The sequence below is a fragment of the Limanda limanda genome, chromosome 6 (genome assembly GCF_963576545.1).
Source record: "Limanda limanda chromosome 6, fLimLim1.1, whole genome shotgun sequence".
NCBI lineage: Eukaryota > Metazoa > Chordata > Actinopteri > Pleuronectiformes > Pleuronectidae > Limanda > Limanda limanda.
Window position 1 is genome coordinate 24,799,492 of NC_083641.1, and position 21,039 is coordinate 24,820,530.

The following is a 21,039-nucleotide window of genomic DNA, read 5'->3' on the forward strand; positions in this document are numbered from 1 at the left end:
TGAGGGGCTCCGGAGTTTCTGCAGACATCTGTGGATCATGTGAGAAAACAGCAGGAGATTCTCTGTTTCTCACACGGAAGAGATACTAAGCTAAAATAACGAAAGCAAAAATCACCTTACATACACATAGAAGACACCGACGGAGATGTGAACAAATGGATTGATGAACAAAAAGATGTGAAACATGTCCCCACCTTTGGGTTCGGACTTTCTCCGGAGTTTGCCTGTCATGTCTGAAAATGGCTTAAAGGTTCAGTGTGTAGAATCTAGTGACATCTAGTGGGGGAGTTGCATGTTGCAGCTGAACAACAAAAAATAAAGAGTACGAGAAGCTCTGCTGTGACCAGAAGGTTTCTGCTTTTAATACACAGCATGCCTGGGAAACTCTAGGAAAGGGGGAGCAAATGAGGAGCGCTCTTCCTCTCCCTCCTCGTCTCCCTCCTATACCAGTGATGTGTCCTTGAACCAGGAGCCCCCCCGCCCCCAGCTGCTCCAGTGGAGCTTTACAGTGGTCAAATATATGAAAAAGCACGACCGGGTGAGGCGGGCGGCTCCCTGGTGTGAACGTGTGAATCTATACATATGTGAAGCAGGTTGTTCAGCCAGCCTCTCCTACAGGGAAGTGCAGATTACACCAAATGCCCAGAAAGCCTTGCAGCACGCGGCGTATGTTAATGCTTCCTGAGCTCTTGGGGGAGATAAAGGCACGATCCAAACATTGTTTATTGGGGATCTGTATGCGACATAAATCATGCGACGAGAAAATGGAGGCAATAACTCACCTTTCGCTTTGCTTTTTGTCCCAGCCACTGAAAGCATGAAGGGGTAAAGTGAGAAAACAGCAGGTTAGATAGGCAGTGTGACGGAGCGGCACTCACGATGGTGGTGGTGATTATTTGCCGTATCCATGGTGACAGGAGTTATAATATTAAATGTGCTGAATGTGGGCATATGAGCAAAGTATTAATATCTACCCAACCCAGCCTTGACATGTCAGCTGTTAGAATAACAACGATACACATTTATAAAAACAAGAAGAGGAAAAACATCAATAGAAATATCAGCGCTTCATCTAATTAAAGCATCTGACAAGTTAGTCACATCGTTAATTATTTGACACCTTCGCCACCGGCACCTGTTGCCGACGGTCACAGAAGAATTATTCACATCTGAGTTAGAAAACTCTCAACGCGCCAATCGAGACAAATCCACTTTTATTTCTAATACGACCCGAATGACATGAAGTCTATATACTGTTTGAGAACAGATATTTCCTTCAGGCTCTTTCAACCAATTTGTTTGTTTTTAAAATCGTGCTTATTGGTCATGACAACTCATTTTGAATCTGCAGGTCTGTAAATGGTCTGTATTTATACATAGTTTATACATAGTCTCTTACAGAACAGTTGCTATTCACCCACACTCTCATACACTGCATCTACTTTCTATATATTCACTTTCTCTACCACACACACAGCCAGGCTCAGCCATCAGGAAGGAATCAAACCCCCGACCGTCTGGTCAGCGGACGACCCGTTCTACTTCCTGAGCCAAAACTGAGCCTCCCTAAACTCTACTAGGGAAATTGACTCTCTTCATAGTCACAATGGATTTTTAGCTCTGCAATTAAATTATCAAAATGTTTTCAGTTTCAAACAACTGGCGTCATATTCAACATTCCCCCTAATTTGGCATTTCTTACTGGTCAGGGTTAAGAGAGGGATGGGAACTCAAAACTAACCAAACGTTTATAAGACCAACTAACAATGCACCAACTATGCTTCTCAGTGGTCTCTGTTGACTTGTGGTTCACAATTCTTTTGGTTTGTAAATGTTGAGGTTGGATTTCTCTTCAAACGCCAGGTTAACAGCAGGATAACGTCTCTTTGAGACCTTGAGGGGAAAATGCAACTGCAACAATCTTCTGCAGCAACGCTGATTATGATTCAAATGACACCAAAGTTGTAAACAAAGAGTTTTAACCTCATTTTCCCCACAGTGTGATTCCCTGTTTTTCTGAGTTTTGTTGTCTTTGCTCTGTGTGAGATTACAGAGTCATGGGTGATTATGTACTGTTGCATATAGCCAAAGGATCACGGCATATTGCAAATAATCCAAAGCGTTAATCGCTGTAAAATGGCTAATTACAACCAAATTAGCAAATCCTTCTAATCTGTTCTGACAGAGCCTGGGAAGAACTCCCGTGGATGACTTTAACTTTCACCCTCTGTGAGAACGACACGCTGCTCAGAGCGGCACAGCGGACTGGGAAACACTTTCCTTTCATCGTCCCCACAGAGGCGGGAGCTTTGTCTCCGGAGGTTACAAAAGGGAACGAGCTGTCCTCAGGTGGAGACACTTAGTTAACCGTAATGAGGACAGATTAACACTGGTGTCAGGTTTTGAAAAGGACCCGTTACACAAACTGCAAAATCAGCACAGCCCAAATAAGACAAAGCAGAACCGAACATGTGAGCAGCCTCCAAAGGGATCCACTACACCACTGAGTGCTTGAAGCGCCTTTGAGAAGAAAGAATGGAGCACTGGTTTTCTAAAGTGCAAGACATTTTCCAAAAAAAGCTTAAGTACACTGAGAGGTTTTTGGGCTTTTGTTCACACCAGGAACCAGTCAACCAGTTTAGCTGCAGGGGAGATTAGAGTCTGACTGTTCTGTCGACTTTATGAAGTTAACTGACTGCTTACTTCATGTCACAATCCCAACTCTAACTCCAACTCACCTCTACTTGCCTACATCGTATGAAGGAGAGTGGTTATTTAACAAGTGCAAACCTCCACTCAGGCCCATGCAACACAGTTACAGGTTTCTAGAACCATTTGTTACCATTTAACGGCAAATCTACAGCACATTTAAATCCACTTCATCCAGATTTTTTATACATATTATATATAATAATATAACCGCTAAATAGCTGAAAAATAGTTCCTTGATCTGCCTACTAATTTGGTTCTGTACAAAAAGGTTGTAGGTTCTTTCTTTAGTCATTCCCCACCCCTCCATAAAATTTTACAGACGTTTTTGTGTAATCCTTCTAAATAACAATCAAACAAAACAAAACACAGATGAAGACACAATCTCCATGAATCCAAAGCCTGAATTTCCAAACTTCACATTTGGATTTTCCCAGAAAACTAAACAGGGGGAGGAGGGTTCAAAAGGGCACAAGTCATTATAAAGTTTAAAAGTTTACACACACAAAATGATCAGAGAAACACTGCAGACTTTGGAGCCTGCAAGTTATTCAGAGCAAACATTCGGCCCAGATGTTGCAAACTCCCAGCACACAGCAGCCAAACAGGAAATCTAGATGAGGAACACAACTCTGAAGGTTTGACTCCTGATGGTCCTCCTGTCAGTGGAGGTTGTTAATTTACACATCTCATCTGGTTTCTCTGGCATGAGCTGATGTTTAAGTGGAGTTTAATCGTCCAACAACTTTTCTAAATTACATGTTCCTGGGCATTTAAAAACGTACCATTACTTACCATCATTATCACATCAACTGCCACTGATTCTTTCGTAAAGTGAATTTAAAGACGACTACTATTCCTGAAGGAACTATATGTGCACTATTAGGTATTAGATCAGTATAACAATGCCTTTGCTCATAATATTGAGTTTTTTTAAATCATCTATTTCCGGTTAGAAGAAAACAAACAAAAATATAAAACAATACAAATATGCAGATTTCTCTAACACTGTTATTAACAACAAGGACATTTTGCTGTTGTTTACTGCAAGTCCTTCATCCACCACGTGTGATGATTCCACCAGAGACGTGGGTGAGGGAGGGAGGACAGGTCTGCTCTGACTGGGTCACACAGAGTTTCTTAAGGACACAGAGACAAAAAGAACACTTCGGAGCTCCTCGAGAAATCAGCTCCTCTTGCAGGATCTACCTCTCCTTCCCCTCTTAGTCTGGTCCAACGCATCGTGTGCTGACACATCCTGTCTATCACAGCAGAGATCTAACAGCCCACTGGTTCCTCTCCAGCTGGAGTCGCTGGCGATATCGTTCACGCCAAACACACACACATCGTTTATTTTGTGTTGTTCTCGAAACAACACCTTCTGGCTTCTTATCATCCGTCTGTATTCAACATGTTTTTAAATGTGCAGCATTCGTGTGTTTCCTCATTGCTGATTTTTGAAAAATGCCGCACATCCATCATAACGGTAATGACATGTTTGCAGACGAGGCAATTTGTGAGTCTGTGTCTGTGTGTGTGTGTGTGTGTGTGTGTGTGTGTGTGTGTTCTCGGTCTCTTTAGTATTTGGTACAAACACTAAAGTACGTTCAGCAGGTCCAGTGCACATTTCCCTCTGAAACCAACCTCCACAAGGCCAATTTGGTAAATAACTGCACAGCACTTTTCTTTGAATTTCCCTCTACAGCCAGGCCAAACGTTTAATAAAAAATCGTCTCCATTTTGCTCATTACAATACATATAGCTGAGGGAGGAATGATGCCTGGGTGGAGACACAAAAAAAAAAGGTACTATTTCTGTCTTAAAAATAGGTCAGTGTTAATCTGAAGTCTGCAGAAAGGACAAAATGTTTATCTGTAAAATAGGTCATTTCTCGGTTAGCCTTGAACAAGCGCTTATCGGATGAGGGAACAGGGAAGACCGTCCAAGAAACATATGCCATTCTGCAATCTAATGGAAAATGCATTGTTTTCGACACTCATTAATCCTTCTGTAAGCTCCCACGCCTGCACTTCTCCCTGTTTTGTGGAAGTTATTAATCTCAGACTCCCTCTACATTTAATAGTGTTGACAAAGTCAGACACCATGATAAGATTCTCCTTGCCGTGAACTGGAAATGTTTACAAGCACACGGCGAGCATATCAATATATTCCATCTGGAAAAAAGTATAACACTTTGACATTCCTAAGAGGACTTTCACTGGAAATCAATATCGGGGCCGCGTAACGACACACACATCTCGGCGGGAATGCCAATGTGTTTAACAAGTTTATCGCGTGAGTAAATGCATGAGTGCATTTATTAAATCAGACACTATGTATGTAGAAATACTGCAAACACCAACCTGGTTTTTTTATTCATAACTGCATGACCAGAATAAGTTACAGCCTTAAAGGTTTTTCTTAGTCTTTGACACAATCGACTCTCTCAGACCAACGGAGTATCAGTTTTGCTCAGAATCAGAATCAGACTCACAAACTGAACTCTGGACAATCTCCTGAAATTATCCAGAGGGTTTGTTTGTCTGTTACTGCAGATATTTTCCATAGTTTCTCTTGGGAGCCACCCCCCCAAAAAGTAAAAACTTGGAAATATCCTGTCCTAGTGATGGATGCAAAACTGGAAATACAAAAACAATCCAAAATCGCAGGATGAAAAAGGAGATGTACACGTCAACTTGGAAAGAAGACGAGATACGAGACTAAAAACCTCTATACTGTATCTTCCTATAGTTGTAATGACACAATAACCCAATAACAAAAACCTACGATGACTTTGCTAGAGACGAACAATATTTAAGATCTATTTATGATTATTATCTGACTATCTCAGAGAAGCCAACAGAAAAGTACAGACACTGAGGACACTGTGTAGAATAAATAGGGACAGAGACGCCCCGCCAGACAGATAAATGGAATAAGCGATCGAACAATAAAAATGAAATAATAATAAATAAAAGGCCTCATAGCATATCAATGGCAATGCGATAAGGAAGCAATGAGAAGGACAACGAGGCAGAGAGATGGGACTTTGGCCAGTTTGGCCGGCGGAGGGATAAATTTGGAGCAGTCGTCCTGATTCTTGGCTCATTTTACATCTCGCGGCTCAAAGTGCAGCAGGAAGAAGACCGTTCGTTTAACTGTCAGGATTTTTCCTGAAGTGGGCGACGCAAGCCAGTGAGGAGAGTGGAGCCGCCGGTCCCCGTGGTGATTAGTTTAACCGACCGCTGAGAGGTTTGTCCTCCAGCACAGTGAGAGCTGGCTTCTGTCACTCAGTCGGCCATCGCCGGGGTCACTGCTCTCCCTCTGCCGGGGTCACACAGGAAACTCTCCTGGGTCCACGGGGCTGTAAGTAACCCAGTGACAGGGAAGCACTCCATCATATCCAGCTCACACACACATGTTCACAAGTTGAAGCAGGGGGGGGGCATTTTTAATAGCGGCTGCGGGCGGCTGCCCTTGATATTGCCCCTGAAACGGCAGTTTACTGAGTCGCTGGATGTTGGAATCTTCTGAGACGACATTTAACCATCAATAAATCAGTGAACAAATTTGTTTTATTCATTCTTTTCACAAAATGCGTCTGATGGAACAAAACAAATTGTGTAATTGTTTAAACAGACTAACAAAAATACAAATTAAAAAAAGGAAACCAAAATAAAGTTTAAGAAAATCACAAACTGATTAACAGTTTACTATATTTGAACGATATTGGACATTTTACAATATTTACCGAAAACACAGAGTTCAACGAGTTGTGCTGTGTTGATGTTTTCAGAAATCGACTCCATGGAAGTTTGTTATTGTTGGTTGGTCGTTTTAAGTCTTGTAATTATTGTCATAGAAACATTATCCTCCATGTTGCTGTCGTCTAGCAGCAGTGTTCTCTTGACCGGACCACTCGAGCTTGTGGTTACGACATGAGAAGTTGTGTATATATGTTGTTTGGTTCAAGTTCCATTCGAGGGCAGCACTTTGAATTATAATCATTATTTGCCAAGGACAGAGAATGATTATCTAGTATCGTGGCTAATTGCTTAGAAAAATCCAAAGTAAAATCATCTGTTCCTGGTATTTTGCCATTATTTGTTTATTTTGGGGATTTATAGAGTTATGAAAGTTGTGTGCGGTTAAGAGGACAATGATTCAGCAGTGGCTTTACGTCATTGTGTTGGTTTCATAGGTCGTCAGTCTAAGGGAGGTGTGTAGATGTAGACTGGTGTTTGACTGGACTTTAACCAGTCCCCATATCCCTGCTGTCCCACTTAACATCAGTATAATTCGTTCTTCCTTTACTGTGGGTGAGATATCAAATGTATTTTAGAAGTTCACTTCGTCTCTGGTTCAGATCTAGAGAAGGATTCATCAAATCTTTTCCTATCAGTGTCTGGTATTTTATTAATTATGTCCTCTGTGTTATTGTGGTAAGTGGAGTGGGAGAGCAGGAGCTGGGTTTCCCCCAAGTAGTGATAAATTAGTCTTGTCGGATTTGTTAAAGCATATTACTTCTTCAATTGGTTGTATTATTGAAGTGCAGAACACATCATCAGACAGTAATGATTTATCGAGTCTCCGGTGTGAGTTTGCAGCTGATGGAGAATCAAATCTGAGGTCAAGTAATAAGGACGAATAATCTGATGTGTACTGCTGAATATTTAGGGGAACACACAGATGGTAATTAATGCATTCATAGGAAAAAATACAGATTCATCTATAAAAATCCCAGAGTAGGTTTGATGCGTGAGAGAGGAGTGAGTAGAAAAATTGAATTATTTCACGTGTCCATTTTTCAGAAATCCAAATAGCCGTTTCTCTGGACATCATTTACTAAAAAAATGTTGAGTATAAGAAGCCAACACATCACAATGGTCGATTAAGAATAATATAACATAATCAGAAAATTAACCAATCAGCTCAGTAATCCTTCTAAGGCCTGATGTCCATTTACCAAATATGGAGAATGTGGCGTCTCATCTAAAGAAACGTTGTAGATTAAGTTTATGATACAGATTCAATTCTTGACTGTTAAAAACTAGAGCTTTTTGTGTGTGGGGGGGTTGATTTGCTGTACATCTTTCAGCCAGTTACAGTAGATCAAGATAAGGCCGGGAGTGGGGGGGTGTGGGAGGAGCGGACAAGCAGAAAGTTTGAAGGTGCGATCTACTGAACATGAGGTGACACAGCTGGGGAAGTTCAACAGCCGTAATATCCTCTCACTTGCGTCCGGAGTTTGGGGAATTATTTAGTGTTTTTATTGGATTATTGATGAGGTTGAGCTGTAAGAAATGGTCGGCGCCTCCAGCTTTTTACAGCGATAACACGGAATGAATTACCCGATTAAAAGAGCCGGCTCCTCCATAAACAGCAGCGACTCCCTTCAGAGCCACACAGGCATGTTCCCCACTCTCCTGCTGCTGGGCCAATAAAAACACCACAATTTAAACACACTTCCAGAGCACTACTGGGTGAGGCAGCATTACAGACACACACATATTGTACCTGCTGATGACACCCGGGGGCCAATTCCTTCTTCAATTTTCTCATCTTGTCTGTGCTGTGTTTCAATCGTAGCGCTTCATGTAAAGAAAACCTGAGTGTCTCTCCGGTCAGAGCAACACAAGCATTGGAAGGCGAGCCGGAGTAATTGAGAAAACTGGATTCACACAGCTGTGTCATGTCACGCTAGAGCCACCGTGTGATATATATATGACCAACGGATCTGTCCCATGTTCCACTGGTGTTGTGAAAAAATAAATGCAATGTACAATCCTTGTACACGCTGATGGAGGACGTGAGTAAAAACCTAATCTGCAGCGAAATCCATACGGACGCTCATTTTTCTTTTCAACTTGTTTCCTGGCGTCATGAAATTGCAATTTAGAAAAAACGGTAACACAAAGAAGTCGCTTATCGATCCTCTGAAAACAAATATCAAAAATGCTTGCAGTGTAAAGAGAATAAATCAGGCTGTGACGCTTTCCCAGTTTCTAAAGTTTTGAATGTTTTTTTCCCGTGTGTGCGTAGGGGGGCCGAGGCTTTGGATCAATATCAATGATGATACTGTAGCAGTGGCCATAAATAAATCAATGTATGGGGAAGAACTGATATGTGGTCAAATATTTCCGGCTCATTGTGAAATTGTAGCCGCCCAGAGGCTGTCAGCTGAGCAGTGGCCCGGACGCATTTGAATCATATGTTAATACCAAGTCTGAACAGGATCAAGGAGTAAATATTACACCTTAAACATGGAGCCTACTCACTGTGTCATTGTTAAAGAAGTTCCAACCAGCAGCTGAGGTTTGAATCCGGCCCTTAGTGTAATTCAGGAGCATTATTCTGAAGTAGTTTCCTCTGCCACGGTTAATAATGCTTTGTAAGAATAGTAGTTATGACAGATTTTTTTGTTTGCCTCTGTACCATTGTTTCCACAGCCGCCTTCAACTTTACCATCTTACTTGAATCAAATCTTTTTTTTATCTTTCTTGCTTCAGGCTCAACCTTTTAAGATTTTACCATTTCTACGGCCCATTCGGCACCAAATTGCCTTGTTGACGGCAGATTGTAATAAGATGTTTGTTTTCAATACAGCGAAATGAGACATTCAGACCTGCAATTTAATATGAAAAGACACAAGCTTTCCTTCCGTCTGTACTCATGTCGACTACAGCTCGAACTCTCCAAACAAATCATTGTGAGTCGCAGAGATCTTTGTAATAGAGCAAAATACTCAGTTTAATTGTAGAGGTGCACTATACAACAGAAACCTGTTGCCAAGGCAGTCGTGATAAAGGAAACACACAACAGTAAAGACAACCACAGTCCCAGCAGTTCTAGCATTACCTGCCGAGCTGTACTCAACACAATCCAAGATGTTTCAAAGTGATTCCTGAAGTGTCCATCTCTACTCCCCGCTCGACTAAAAATCTAATTTCCTTGTATTACAGAAAATTGCTTTACCCTATGCGGCTGCACTTAAAGCCCTGTGCATGCAGATGAGGGCCCCCCCCCCCCAACCCACCCCCCAACCCGCTTAAGGCAATCCAGGACTCAAACCTCCTAAGTCTTTATCTGCCAACCAGCAGGATAATGGTCGAACCCGGCACGCGGCCCACTCTCCGCTCCCTCTGGCTCCAGCCTCTCGCGGTGGTGACACTGTCAGACTTCATATCTTCATACAGCACACAAGGGAAATGCATAATTCCCAAAACCCATTTTTCAATCAGCGTTGAACAATCATGTCGAGAACAGGATTTATCAGGAGTTTAAATGAGAAATACCTACACATTATGCCGACATTTCCTCCCATTTGATTTGATAAAACGATACCAGTCCAATCATTTCTGGGATGAGAATTCCCTACCACCCCCCTCCCCCTCTTCCCCTGTACACTAAGCACCCAATTTATACCTCAACTAAAGCTGTGCCAAATTGGTATACACAGGTTTTCCGTGAGTTAATGCAATATGAATTGAGCAATATTCGCTGTATGAGCACAAGCACAAGGTGTTAATGTTGCAGAGATGATCACTCCACCAGCTTGTACAGGCAGAAAAGTGTCTAGCGTCAGGAATCGCTTTCATATATATATTCAGAATGTAACGCGATATTTAGGAAAGCAATCTTAAGAGAGATTTGATGAACCGCAGGGGGTGGGAGGGGGGGGAGTGACACATAAAAATGGTTCATCTTGCCGTATTACATCCTCCCATCACTGAGCGCTGTGCAGGGGAATAAAGGAATAACACGGAATTGAGTGTTTACACTTCTCTTGATGGGACTGGGATGTATCTGCAGGTATTTACATGAAGTTAAAACCCTGCGTGACGCCTGGTTAGTTATCTGAAGCCCACTGCCAGGTTTTTTTTTTTTTCAGATATATTTGCCATGTAATGTGTTGTCGTGGGAAACGCTTTAAATAAGGTAAAACAGAGCCTCTGCCCTTGTTCTGTGCAAACAGGATTTCAAGCTGTGAAAGACAGATAAAGCCGCTCAACTCCGAGCAAACACGTGTGTCACATCTACGGGAATTAAGTGTCTCTCGCCGAGGAGAAACTAGTTTTGACTCCGTTTATCGGAAACACACGGTGGGTGACGTTTTAAATAAATGAACTGTCGGGTCAAGCCCTGGTCTGTCGTGTCCCCGCTCCTGGAAAACGGAGGATGAGGAGGAGATGACTTTCTCAAGGTCATTACAGCAAACTGGGAATGAGCAATGGTGACACACCCTTCACCCGAGCGTAATCCATACAGATGTCCGGCGCCGTCATGTACACAACTACATGTGAGACGCACACTCCTGTTAGATCAGCGTCTTATCTTTCAAAAACACGCTCACAGTTGTGTTCTTTGTCCCAGTGATGGAATTGTAAAGAAGGTCAGCGTGTGGAGAGGAGTCTCGGCAGCAGAGATAATCCACTTTGATGAATCTGTTCACATTCCACCGAGTGTCGACTTCCACCTTGATATGAAATAGATGTTTCATAAATCACCTGGGCTGGCAAACACTTCTGTGCTCCTCAGGCTGAAGTGAGAAGCTGTTGAGGACGACAGCGTGAAGTGTCGGAGATGATACGAGGAGCTGAACGCTGTCGGTGCGTCAGGAAGAAAATCTAAACACTGCAGCTTAATAGGGATGTGTAGTTTAGCATCGATTGCAATATTTACAATAAGACAAGAGCAGTGGCATTCAAATCTAAAATTAAAAAAGCTTTACTCTGTTGAAGAGTTTCAGATGACAAATGCTTGATGTATGCTTAATTTCCCAGCATGCAATTCCAATTAACTTTAGATTTATTTTTTTACTTTTATTCAGCGATAGCCATCTGATCATTTCCTTTATGATTCTTCTCCTGTAGTTTTTCTCTTGGGCTCACGTGGAAGAAAGTGACTTTCATATTTTCTACATAATGAGGAAGTAACATCAGTGTGTTGCCTGTGAGGTCGCCAGGTTTTAGAAAATGAGCCCCATGAAAACACTGATAAATAGCTTTGACAGTATCGCTATAGTAACGTAGTAATTTCTTCCTCCGTGCCTATTCAAAAAGGAAAAAGCTCTCAAGCGCAATAACCTGCTGATTAATACAAGCCTCTCCATCCTGTAGATGCAAACGAGTGCTTCCTGTGGCGAGTGGAGTGACTCACTGTGGCTCTACCTTTGGACACCGGAGAACCTGGGAATTTAACCGCCCACACTTAGCTCCAGGGCTGCCCCCCCCCCCACCCCCCACTCATCAGTAACAAAAGACCTTCCTCTCGAGGTTTCACTTTTAACTCCAGCTTCCAAGGCCCCACTGCTTTCTGAGTTCCTCCACCTTGGGGATCGGAACCCTTTTCAAAAAAATGCTTTTTTATTGAAAGAGCCTTTTCCGAGTTACATTTCTCCGGGAGAGGAGTTTGGCAAGGCGGGGGGGTACCAGCACCACCAGGCAGATGCTGGAGGAGGGAAACGGACCAATCTGACCAAACTGGAAAACAACATCCCCAACAGTTTGCTCCAGTCTGAACTTCTCCGCCCGATCGTTCGTTTATGGACCAGGCGCCATCATAACAGAGCAATTCCACATTTTTTATTATTATCACATTTCTTGTATTTGTTTTATTTTACAACAGTGGATATAAAATTCAAGGAGAGGAAACGATTTATCAGGCTTCATTAACTTCTTATCCCTGAGCTCTTTTCTCAGCTCTCTGTTCCCCACATCCTGTGTGTGTGTGTGTGGGTGTGTGTGAAGTCAAAAACCTAAACAGTTATTGTGAGATAGCAAATCACAACAATTTCTTATCAATGATAAAGGTAACAAACAATCATCCTGCCTGATATAAATACCTATTATCTCAATGTCCATGGATAGAGTATTAATCCAAATAATAAATCAAATCTCAATGTCTTTTCTTCACCTGCAGCTGCAGTTCAAATCTAAAATTGAGATCGAGTTCAGTTAAATTTTCGAACGTATTCAAATCTTGAAGTGCTGCATGTTTTATGTTGTACGTGTGATTATAAATTAGTGGTCAGAGGTCATGGATGAGCTTTTCTTCTAATATCTCTTTGCTGAAATGTCTGAGGAGGTTTTTTAAATCCTTCTATCTACTTTATTTGAGGTAAAATATTTAATTTTCTGTGTCTATTGATAAAAACACTTGTCTTAGTGTAGCATGAATAAACTATCCTCCTGTCAGGCAGGCGGGAGACTAAACAAAACCGAAACATCCACACATCTGCTCGTGCACATACTGAGCACAGGGGAACTTCACCACCAAACTGTGTCTTTTACGCCAACTTCAGTAAAAAGTGAAGTTGTTGAATCTCCAGCCTCACTTCCCATCACTTTCTCTGATGGTCGAAACAGTTTAAGTCCTGGCACCAGGCTCCTCCTGGCAACCGCTCCGTCTCCACGCCTCATCTCGTGCCCCCCCGCCCGGCCTTCAGGAGCTGCAGCTGGAGGAGATTAAGGGGCGAGTTGGTTCCACAGCACCTGTTACCTGGTCTCACCTGGCCGCAGCCACACTCAGCTGCAGCCGGGCCACGCAGGAGCCGCCCGGGGGGGCCGTGGCAGCAGAAACAGAGTCGGGGTCCAAGCCGGTGCTAGTTATCTGTCGCTTCCTCAGAGCAACATGATGGAAGTCAGATTAAAGGGAGTAAATTTGTCCCCTGGTGCAGAGATGGCTGCGATCTGAATGGAAGGAAAGTTTTTGGAGGATCCTTTGTCGCGTTGGCATCGGATGATGGTTGGACCACGACCGAGGCGGCGGCTGATGATGGATCCTAACTGGCGGCGGTGGACAATGACTGTCGACTATAGTGGATCTCATCCTGATGCTGGATCGTGATCTTGCTGGCTGCTGACCAGAGACTATGCTTGCAGCAGGACTGCTTGACATATAGTATTAAAGTTATCCTTCAAAAATGTTTACCCTCATCAATGCTGCTAAAAACTTTAATCCCGATGATGTTTTCTTACACTTGACATCTATTGCACTTGTGTCCGTCCTGGGAGACAGATCCTCACATGTGTCTCTCTGAGGTTTCTACGTATTTTTACCTGTTAAAAGGGTTTTTAGTAGTTTTTCCTGACTCTTGCTGAGGGTTAAGGACAGAGGATGTCACACAATGTTAAAGCCCTATGAGACGAATTGTGATTTGTGAATATGGGCTATACAAATAAAATTTGATTGATGATTGATTGATTGATTGAATAATACTACATCATGTTACAGAGCCCTTGAAGGGTCATGATGAGACTTTTTCTTAGGATAACTTTTGTTTACTTCAGATCAGAGGACGTTACTTATCTTAAAATTACTTTTTCTCGTCAAGACGTGTAGTTACAGTTTTTGGGGAGGTACACATCAGGGTACGGTGTTGGGTTCTGTGTAGGACACACGTCTACGCCTATGCTTCAGTTTAGCTTCGAGAAGAAGCATGAATTGGGCTTCACGGTCAAATATTATAAACCTGTCATTAAAAAGACATTATTCACGATATAAATGACTAATAAACTTTTTGCTTAGTGTTTCAGTGAATGTTTTGATTTCAATGCCAGCCGTCCTATTGTTTAACGCCGTGTTTCTTTATCAAAGCTGAACACTTGTCACCGCACTGTGTTGATGGTGTTTGTGTGAAGTGGAGGTCATCTCCAGATGTTTTCCACAGCAAAGTCCTGAAGCCTTTCTTTGCCTGACAACTCTTACAATGCCGCGCTAACAATCAAGAGGAGCACAAATACACAATTGCGTAAAAGAGAAGATGTAGAAGAAAAACATCAGAGGCTTTGTTGTCAGCTTCTTCAGAATTAAAGGCTTCTTGGCTCTGTTTTTTATTTTTTATAGAGCCAATAAAGCCATGAAAGTTTTATGGTGTGATTGAGCGTTTAGTAGAAAAGAAATCACTCAGCATATTAACAGGCACACTAATATTTCACTATTATTCCAAATAGGACAATATCTCTAATTTCACAAGGGTCATATAAACGGCATACTCATTCCAAAATAGGCCAACTTTTGGAATTAGCATTTTCCAATTAAAACATTAACTATGTTGACATCAAATGTGTTTTATGAGCATGGGGATACCATTTGGAATACGTGTCTTGTCTGTTTACAATCACGTACAGTATGTGGATTGTACACAAACCCACTAACTAGATGGCAGTTTGCAAGAGATGCATCCATCCATTAGGTTTACTGCTTGTCCTTCAATCCTAGGTGGCATTGGGCGAGAGACACTTGGAGGAACCTTCAAATTGGGGGTGGGGGGGGGGTCTAGTCACGCCGCTGTAACGTAATTGGTTTACGAACGCAGCTTTGAGACACAGCTATTGTCTCTTTTCTGAATAAGGTCGTATGCATGACTGATAAAAGGTAATAATAGGTTTTGAATTAATCTTGAAAGGTTGTATCATCCGGGGTTGGACTCCGCCTCTTGCCCAATGTCAGCTGGGATTGGCTCCGGCCCCCCTGCGACCCCCGGAGGATGAGCTGTATAGATAGTGGATAATGGATGGATGGATGTTTGAGGTTCTGGAAACAAACGATGCTGTGTTTTCCGATTGGTCGGTGGCCTCCATCTCTTGAGCTGTGGTGCTTCTACTAATGCTGTGTTTCCAAATTAAGACGTTTCTAATAAACTGTGTTTCCTCTCGTCTGCTCAACACCAGCACAACTAATTAACCTAATGAAACTAATAGCTTGGTTCAGTGGTTTTCAGCAAGTAATGCTATTAACAGATACTGTGGTCAAAGTCTAAAATCCATTAGGCATGCTTAAGGTGCAACTATCTATTTTAATATTATTATAATTATTTACATAAGCTATTGGTTAATAACACATTTGCCTCTGCAATAAAAGCATAGTGAGCTAAATTGTCCTCTCATGAACTATTGCACTTAAGAGCATTTTAAACCTTACAATTTATTAAGAGGAAGTAGTAAGTGTTTAAACTAGAGGGGCAGGGTTCTCAGGTATCTACACTTGTTGACACCTCGGCTTTGAACTTTTGATTCATATCTGAATACTTCCTGCTGATCACTTTTAGGGATATGTAATCAATAACTGATAAAAATGTATTAAAATGTAAAAATTGAGCTTTTGTTTAGTTCTTCCCTCGTGGCAGGATTCAGACGCTGCTCATATCTGTGCAGTGAGAAGAACGTTAATGTGATTTGGGGAATTCTGCTGCGGTCTCGTATTTAACGGGGGGTGAAAAACCAATTTTATCCAGTTAGCGTGAAGCCCTTTTTGTTATTATTGTGGTTGATTTTTTATTTTATTTTATTGTCTTTCCTTTAGGTTCCATTATTTCAGCTCTCACCTTCTCCCTCTTTTTATGACTACAAATAAGCCGGTTGTAAAATATTAACCGTTATGGGGAAATGTGTGAAAAGCAATCACGGAATACAAACTAATTACAGTATTTATTTAACACAGTAATTATACAGTAAAAGGGGCTGGGACAATTTACAGTGTTTGAAGCAGTTTTAGAGGCAAACAAAAAGCAATTTGTGTAAGAAATAGGAGCCGTTGACTGGATTTGTTCTTCTCCTCTCGGTGTCACCCTCAGTGCGACTGTGGCCTCAGGAGTGTGAGAAACACGCTTCATTCATTCTAACTGGCTCATTATCCAGCAGCATGATCAATACATGAGTGGGATGATGACATAATGTCACTGTTTTGATAACCTACTGAGCAAATGCATCCCCAACCCCCCATTCCCAGAGCATTCAAGTCCACTCCTCTCCAATAAGTCGACCAGTGTGGGCTTGGATGAGACGAGAGGAAGCAAGGACCACCAGAGACCCTCCGGCTGTGGATGAGACCGGCCCCCCGGAGGGTCTGGCAACACAGCGACCACTTGGCCGACAACAGGAAGTCCCAGGAAAGTGCTCACCTTGCAAACATCCCCGTGGACAGGGTGGTTCCCAGCAGCTCCGTTCCCAGCGCCAAAACTTACTCTTAATCCCTATAAGACTTTCTCATTTTGCTTTTCCCTCGCTTCTAAATATAATCCATAGTATCCGAGCAGGGCCACAAGAAAAGAAAAAGGGAAACACATCCCCCTCGTGTTTAGCATTAGAATGCCTGTTATAATTATTGTTGTAGTTATTACAATAAAGGTTCGAGAGAGAGGGAGACAGAGAAAGAGAGAGAGGGGGAGAGAGTAAAATAAATAGAGAGAGAGAGAGAGAGAGAGAGAGAGAGAGAGAGAGAGAGAGAGAGAGAGAGAGAGAGAGAGAAAGAGAGAGATAATGGCACAGACAGCTCAACCAAGAGATTGTTTGGGTTCAAACCAGGGAACACGTATCCACATTCATCCCTATGGACACGGTGGATTATTCATGACACTTCCACTGTGTAATCGTCAAAGTAGATTTTCAAAGTGACAAAAGCGTGAGGCAGAGCGAGGACACACACACACGGATCTATTTGCTCAGACGCACCGGATCTCCCAGCGTGACCTGGACACGTCACTCCGCCTCCTTCCCAGGTATATCAGGCATTTCAGGTGAGGACCGGATTTCTGTAGCTTCTTCTGAGTGGATCATATTTCTGAGGGTTTGTTCACCACAGTCTGCTGAGGGTTGGAATATTTGTTCGATTTCCGCTCTGTCCCTATGGAAGCCCCACCCCCCGAAAGGCAAATAAGATTTTCTGTTTCTCGCCGACAGTTGAAGTTGAGTTCTTTGTGTTTGATGGCATCATGAAGCCGCATGGGATCATGGGAGATGTTGTCTGGAAGGAACACAAACAGCCGACTTGCAGTGTTTTTCCTTAGTCATATGTAATTTGACCCGTAAATTAGTTTACAGAGACGTGGAAAGCCTATTTAAACATTTTGGAGTCTTGTTGCTTTTAGATGGTTTAATAAAGAATAGATGCATATTATATCTTTAAAAAATGCCTTTCCAGATACAACAGCCCTTGAATTCGGAAATTGTTCACACTTCCTTATAACCATCCTTGTATAAAAACTGTTGAATTTATGTAATTCCTCTCACCTGACTTACTGGGGCGACACAAATCCCTGAACTGGATACCAGAGATGGACTGTATGGCTAAAAAACTTGAAATACTCTACATAATTTGGCTGAACTGACCCTTCCAGTATAGAGAAAAAAGGTTCTAGAGTAAGAACCATCTCTTTTATTGACTGTTTTTTAAAGGCTTCTTATCTCGAGGCTTCGCTGCATTTCGCTGCCTGTGAGGCTTTCTCCTCCGAGCTCTGCCTCATATTCTAATTAGTGAGTACACCGGCCGAGGGGCTGTTTATAAATAGCTTGCCTGCACATTAACACGCAGAGGCACAGAGTAAGTACAGTGAAGGTGGGAGAATATAACACAGGGCTCGACTTTGAGTTTTGTCCACTTGTCTTGGACAGGGGGGTTTTCTTTTGTAGGGCATCTGAAACAGGCATTTTCCATAGGACAAGTAAAAAGTCATGATTAAAAAATAATTCCCAATTGTCCGATAAAAATTGGCCAATTTGAGCGTTTTATTATATATTTTTTTTAGCTGTAAATATTTGGTTGTATTTGTGTCTTCTTTTTATTTATACTTAACTATTAAAGCCTCAGAAACCTTTCTTCTCCATTAAGTTTTCAAATCGACATCTTAGGAATCATTGCCTTTTATCCCAAAACATATATCAGCCGACTTGCCAGTGTTGGAATTTTCTTACGCTCTAATATCAATGTCCACATCGACCTCCAGAAATCCATATCGGTTGCGCTCTAGTCGTCACATTATGTCACGTGTGGCCGATACCGACCTTGAATTTATCTTTCCGAGGTGTAAACAATGAAACTGAGCTCAGAGATACTGTGGAACATCCAGATCAGTATTGCTCGTGTGTGGGTGATTATTGATTATGTCAACAAACCAGTTCTGTTTGACTGAACCCGCTGACGCCCGAGACAGGAGCAGATTCCAGCCTTTAGTTCAACTCCAGAAATCATCTGACAAATAGGTCCAATCTCCAACAGTAGCCATCCATCACCATGGCAACCACCGTAGTTAGTTAATCAAGTAGCTAGTTAATATTAATTCCAACTGTCCAATGTCAGACGGATGAACCTTCAATGGTTGTGAAGCACGTTAAAATGATTTATTTTTATTCTCATCGCACGATTATCTCTGTGAAGGGCGGCAGCATTTGCATATAAATATCAATTGACCCTGTGTTTACTTTCTTCACTGACTGAAAATGAAAAGAGTGCATCAATCAGAGCGGAGCTCTCGGCGAGGGAGGAGATTCGGGACAAGATGAGGAGATGGAGACGTTACAAGGAGAAAAAGAAGAGAGAGAGAAGGTGATGGTGGAGATAAGAGAGGGAGAGCAGGTACACTGCGGAATCTCAAATCTGAGCAGGACGACATGGGAAAGATGAAATATATCAAATCAAGAGAATATGAGCCTGTTTTTCTGTCTGACAGGGTTTTTGGTCCGTTTGAGGGTTTCACTGGTTTCAAGTTCATTCTTTACTTGATTTAGAAATGTTTAGGAAGCGACATTTTCCTGTTCAGCCGGCAGATTATTTTAATGCTTATTTCCTGTATTTTATTGCTGTTTTATTGCTTTGTTTTGGAGAGTTGAGCTTTGGCAGCAGCCAGGATACAATAAGCATTATGTCCCTGTGCTATTCAACACAAGCTGAAAGAGCCAATTACCACAGAGACATTTGTTCTTTGGTAACTACTTTACAACTTATATGCTCAATTTAACAACACAGACCATGATATATGATGATATCATTGCATAAAGTACATTAAGCTTACTCTCATATACTGTTATATAAATGACATTTGTCGATAATTCCCACAGACACAGCTTTTGAGCTATTTTGAGCTATTTGAAATGTTTTAAAATTTACATAAGTGGATCAGGGAAATCTGATTTTCTTTAAAAGTTTTACGTGTGAGGGAAAGCAATGAGAAGAGGAAATGCTGAAGAGACATTAAGTTTGGGAGCAGCAACTGTGCTTTTATAAATCTCCATCATTGTGAAACTAGCACACGTGCACAATCGCATCTTTATTTCCCGCCCTTCAATTACCAATGAATGGATGGAGAAACGCTCTCACTCACATCATTTTTATATTGTGGCTATTTATTTTGCCGATGCCACTATTTCCTCCCGTGTAGCTGTAAACCATCATCACAATCATCGTTATTATGAATACCAGACCAATAATAAAATGTGTCACTCATAAATAACTGGGTTTTTACCATAGCCACAAATTTCCACAAATTAAATAATTGATCGTATTTGTTGACACTATTTGCTGTCAACTGTTGGTTCATCTGAACCCTGCATTTTACAAACAAAATGATTTTTAACCAGACAAGTAACATTATTCCCGAGGATAAATAAAAGGTCAAGTGCCTCAAAGAGTAAATGTGGAGCCCTGTTAAAACGCCTTCTTTCAATTGTGGCCGATTTCCACGAGTACAAAATCTGTAAAATAACGTTCAACAAGAAGACGGTGGACGGCCCCTTTAGAATACTTCCTTAAACAGGTGACCTGAAATGGCCTCAAGGAGTAGACGCCTCCTCATGTGTGACAAAACTTGGGACTGCTGCAATTTAATGGATCAGAGTTGTGTGCACAGCAACAGATGGGGGTCTGGCTGCACCCCCTCATTATTGAGCCTCCCAGCCCTCTCTCTCTGCATTGCCACCTGTCCAGCAGGTCTAATGTTATTCTCGCACCTGGGCAGGCCATCACAAGCTATCATCAAAGTTGTGCTCTGAGGGCATCCGAGCGTTCTGCAGCGTGTCGCACAGGATGGAAGGAGAAACGACACACAAGCTCACCTTGAGACTGCGCCAGGGAAAAAGAAACTGTCTCAGCAGCTAGTTTTGAACAACAAGTAAGTGTAGGAAATAAGGAGAGGAAGGGGATTGATTGCTAGAACAGGGGTCTTCAACGTTTTTCAGGCCAAGGACCACAAACTGATGGAGAGATGGTGCAGGGACCCCTACTATATATATTAGTTTAGTTGTGTTTTATATTAAACTGGGCCTAGTGCCATGTATACACATAGCTACCCTGTTATTGTGCATCCAATACCAAGCTATTCAAATAATACACAGGTTCATATATTCATGTTTTTATTATTGTGTGTCGTTGAATGAAAGATAACGTCTTCTGCCTCCATTTATCCGTTCGCTACAATATGTTGGATTCATGTTAATGTGTATTTGAATACATTTAAATTTGTAGAAACAAAAATTTAAATTAAAAAATGTAAAAAATTGGCAATCAACCAAAAATTTCGTGACCCCCCTGCAGTACTAACACGGACCCCCTAGGGGT

At 42.0% G+C, this 21,039-nt stretch overlaps 1 protein-coding gene across 1 annotated transcript in view; it reads right to left on the reverse strand.

Annotated features, from left to right (window-relative positions):
* cadm2b (cell adhesion molecule 2b) overlaps positions 1 to 21,039 on the reverse strand; it is a 142,433-nt gene that overhangs the window by 42,437 nt on the left and 78,957 nt on the right. Inside the window, exon 2 of the mRNA XM_061073562.1 lies at positions 783 to 809. Within this exon, the coding sequence (XP_060929545.1) occupies positions 783 to 809 (27 nt within the window). The remainder of the gene's footprint in view (positions 1 to 782; positions 810 to 21,039) is intronic.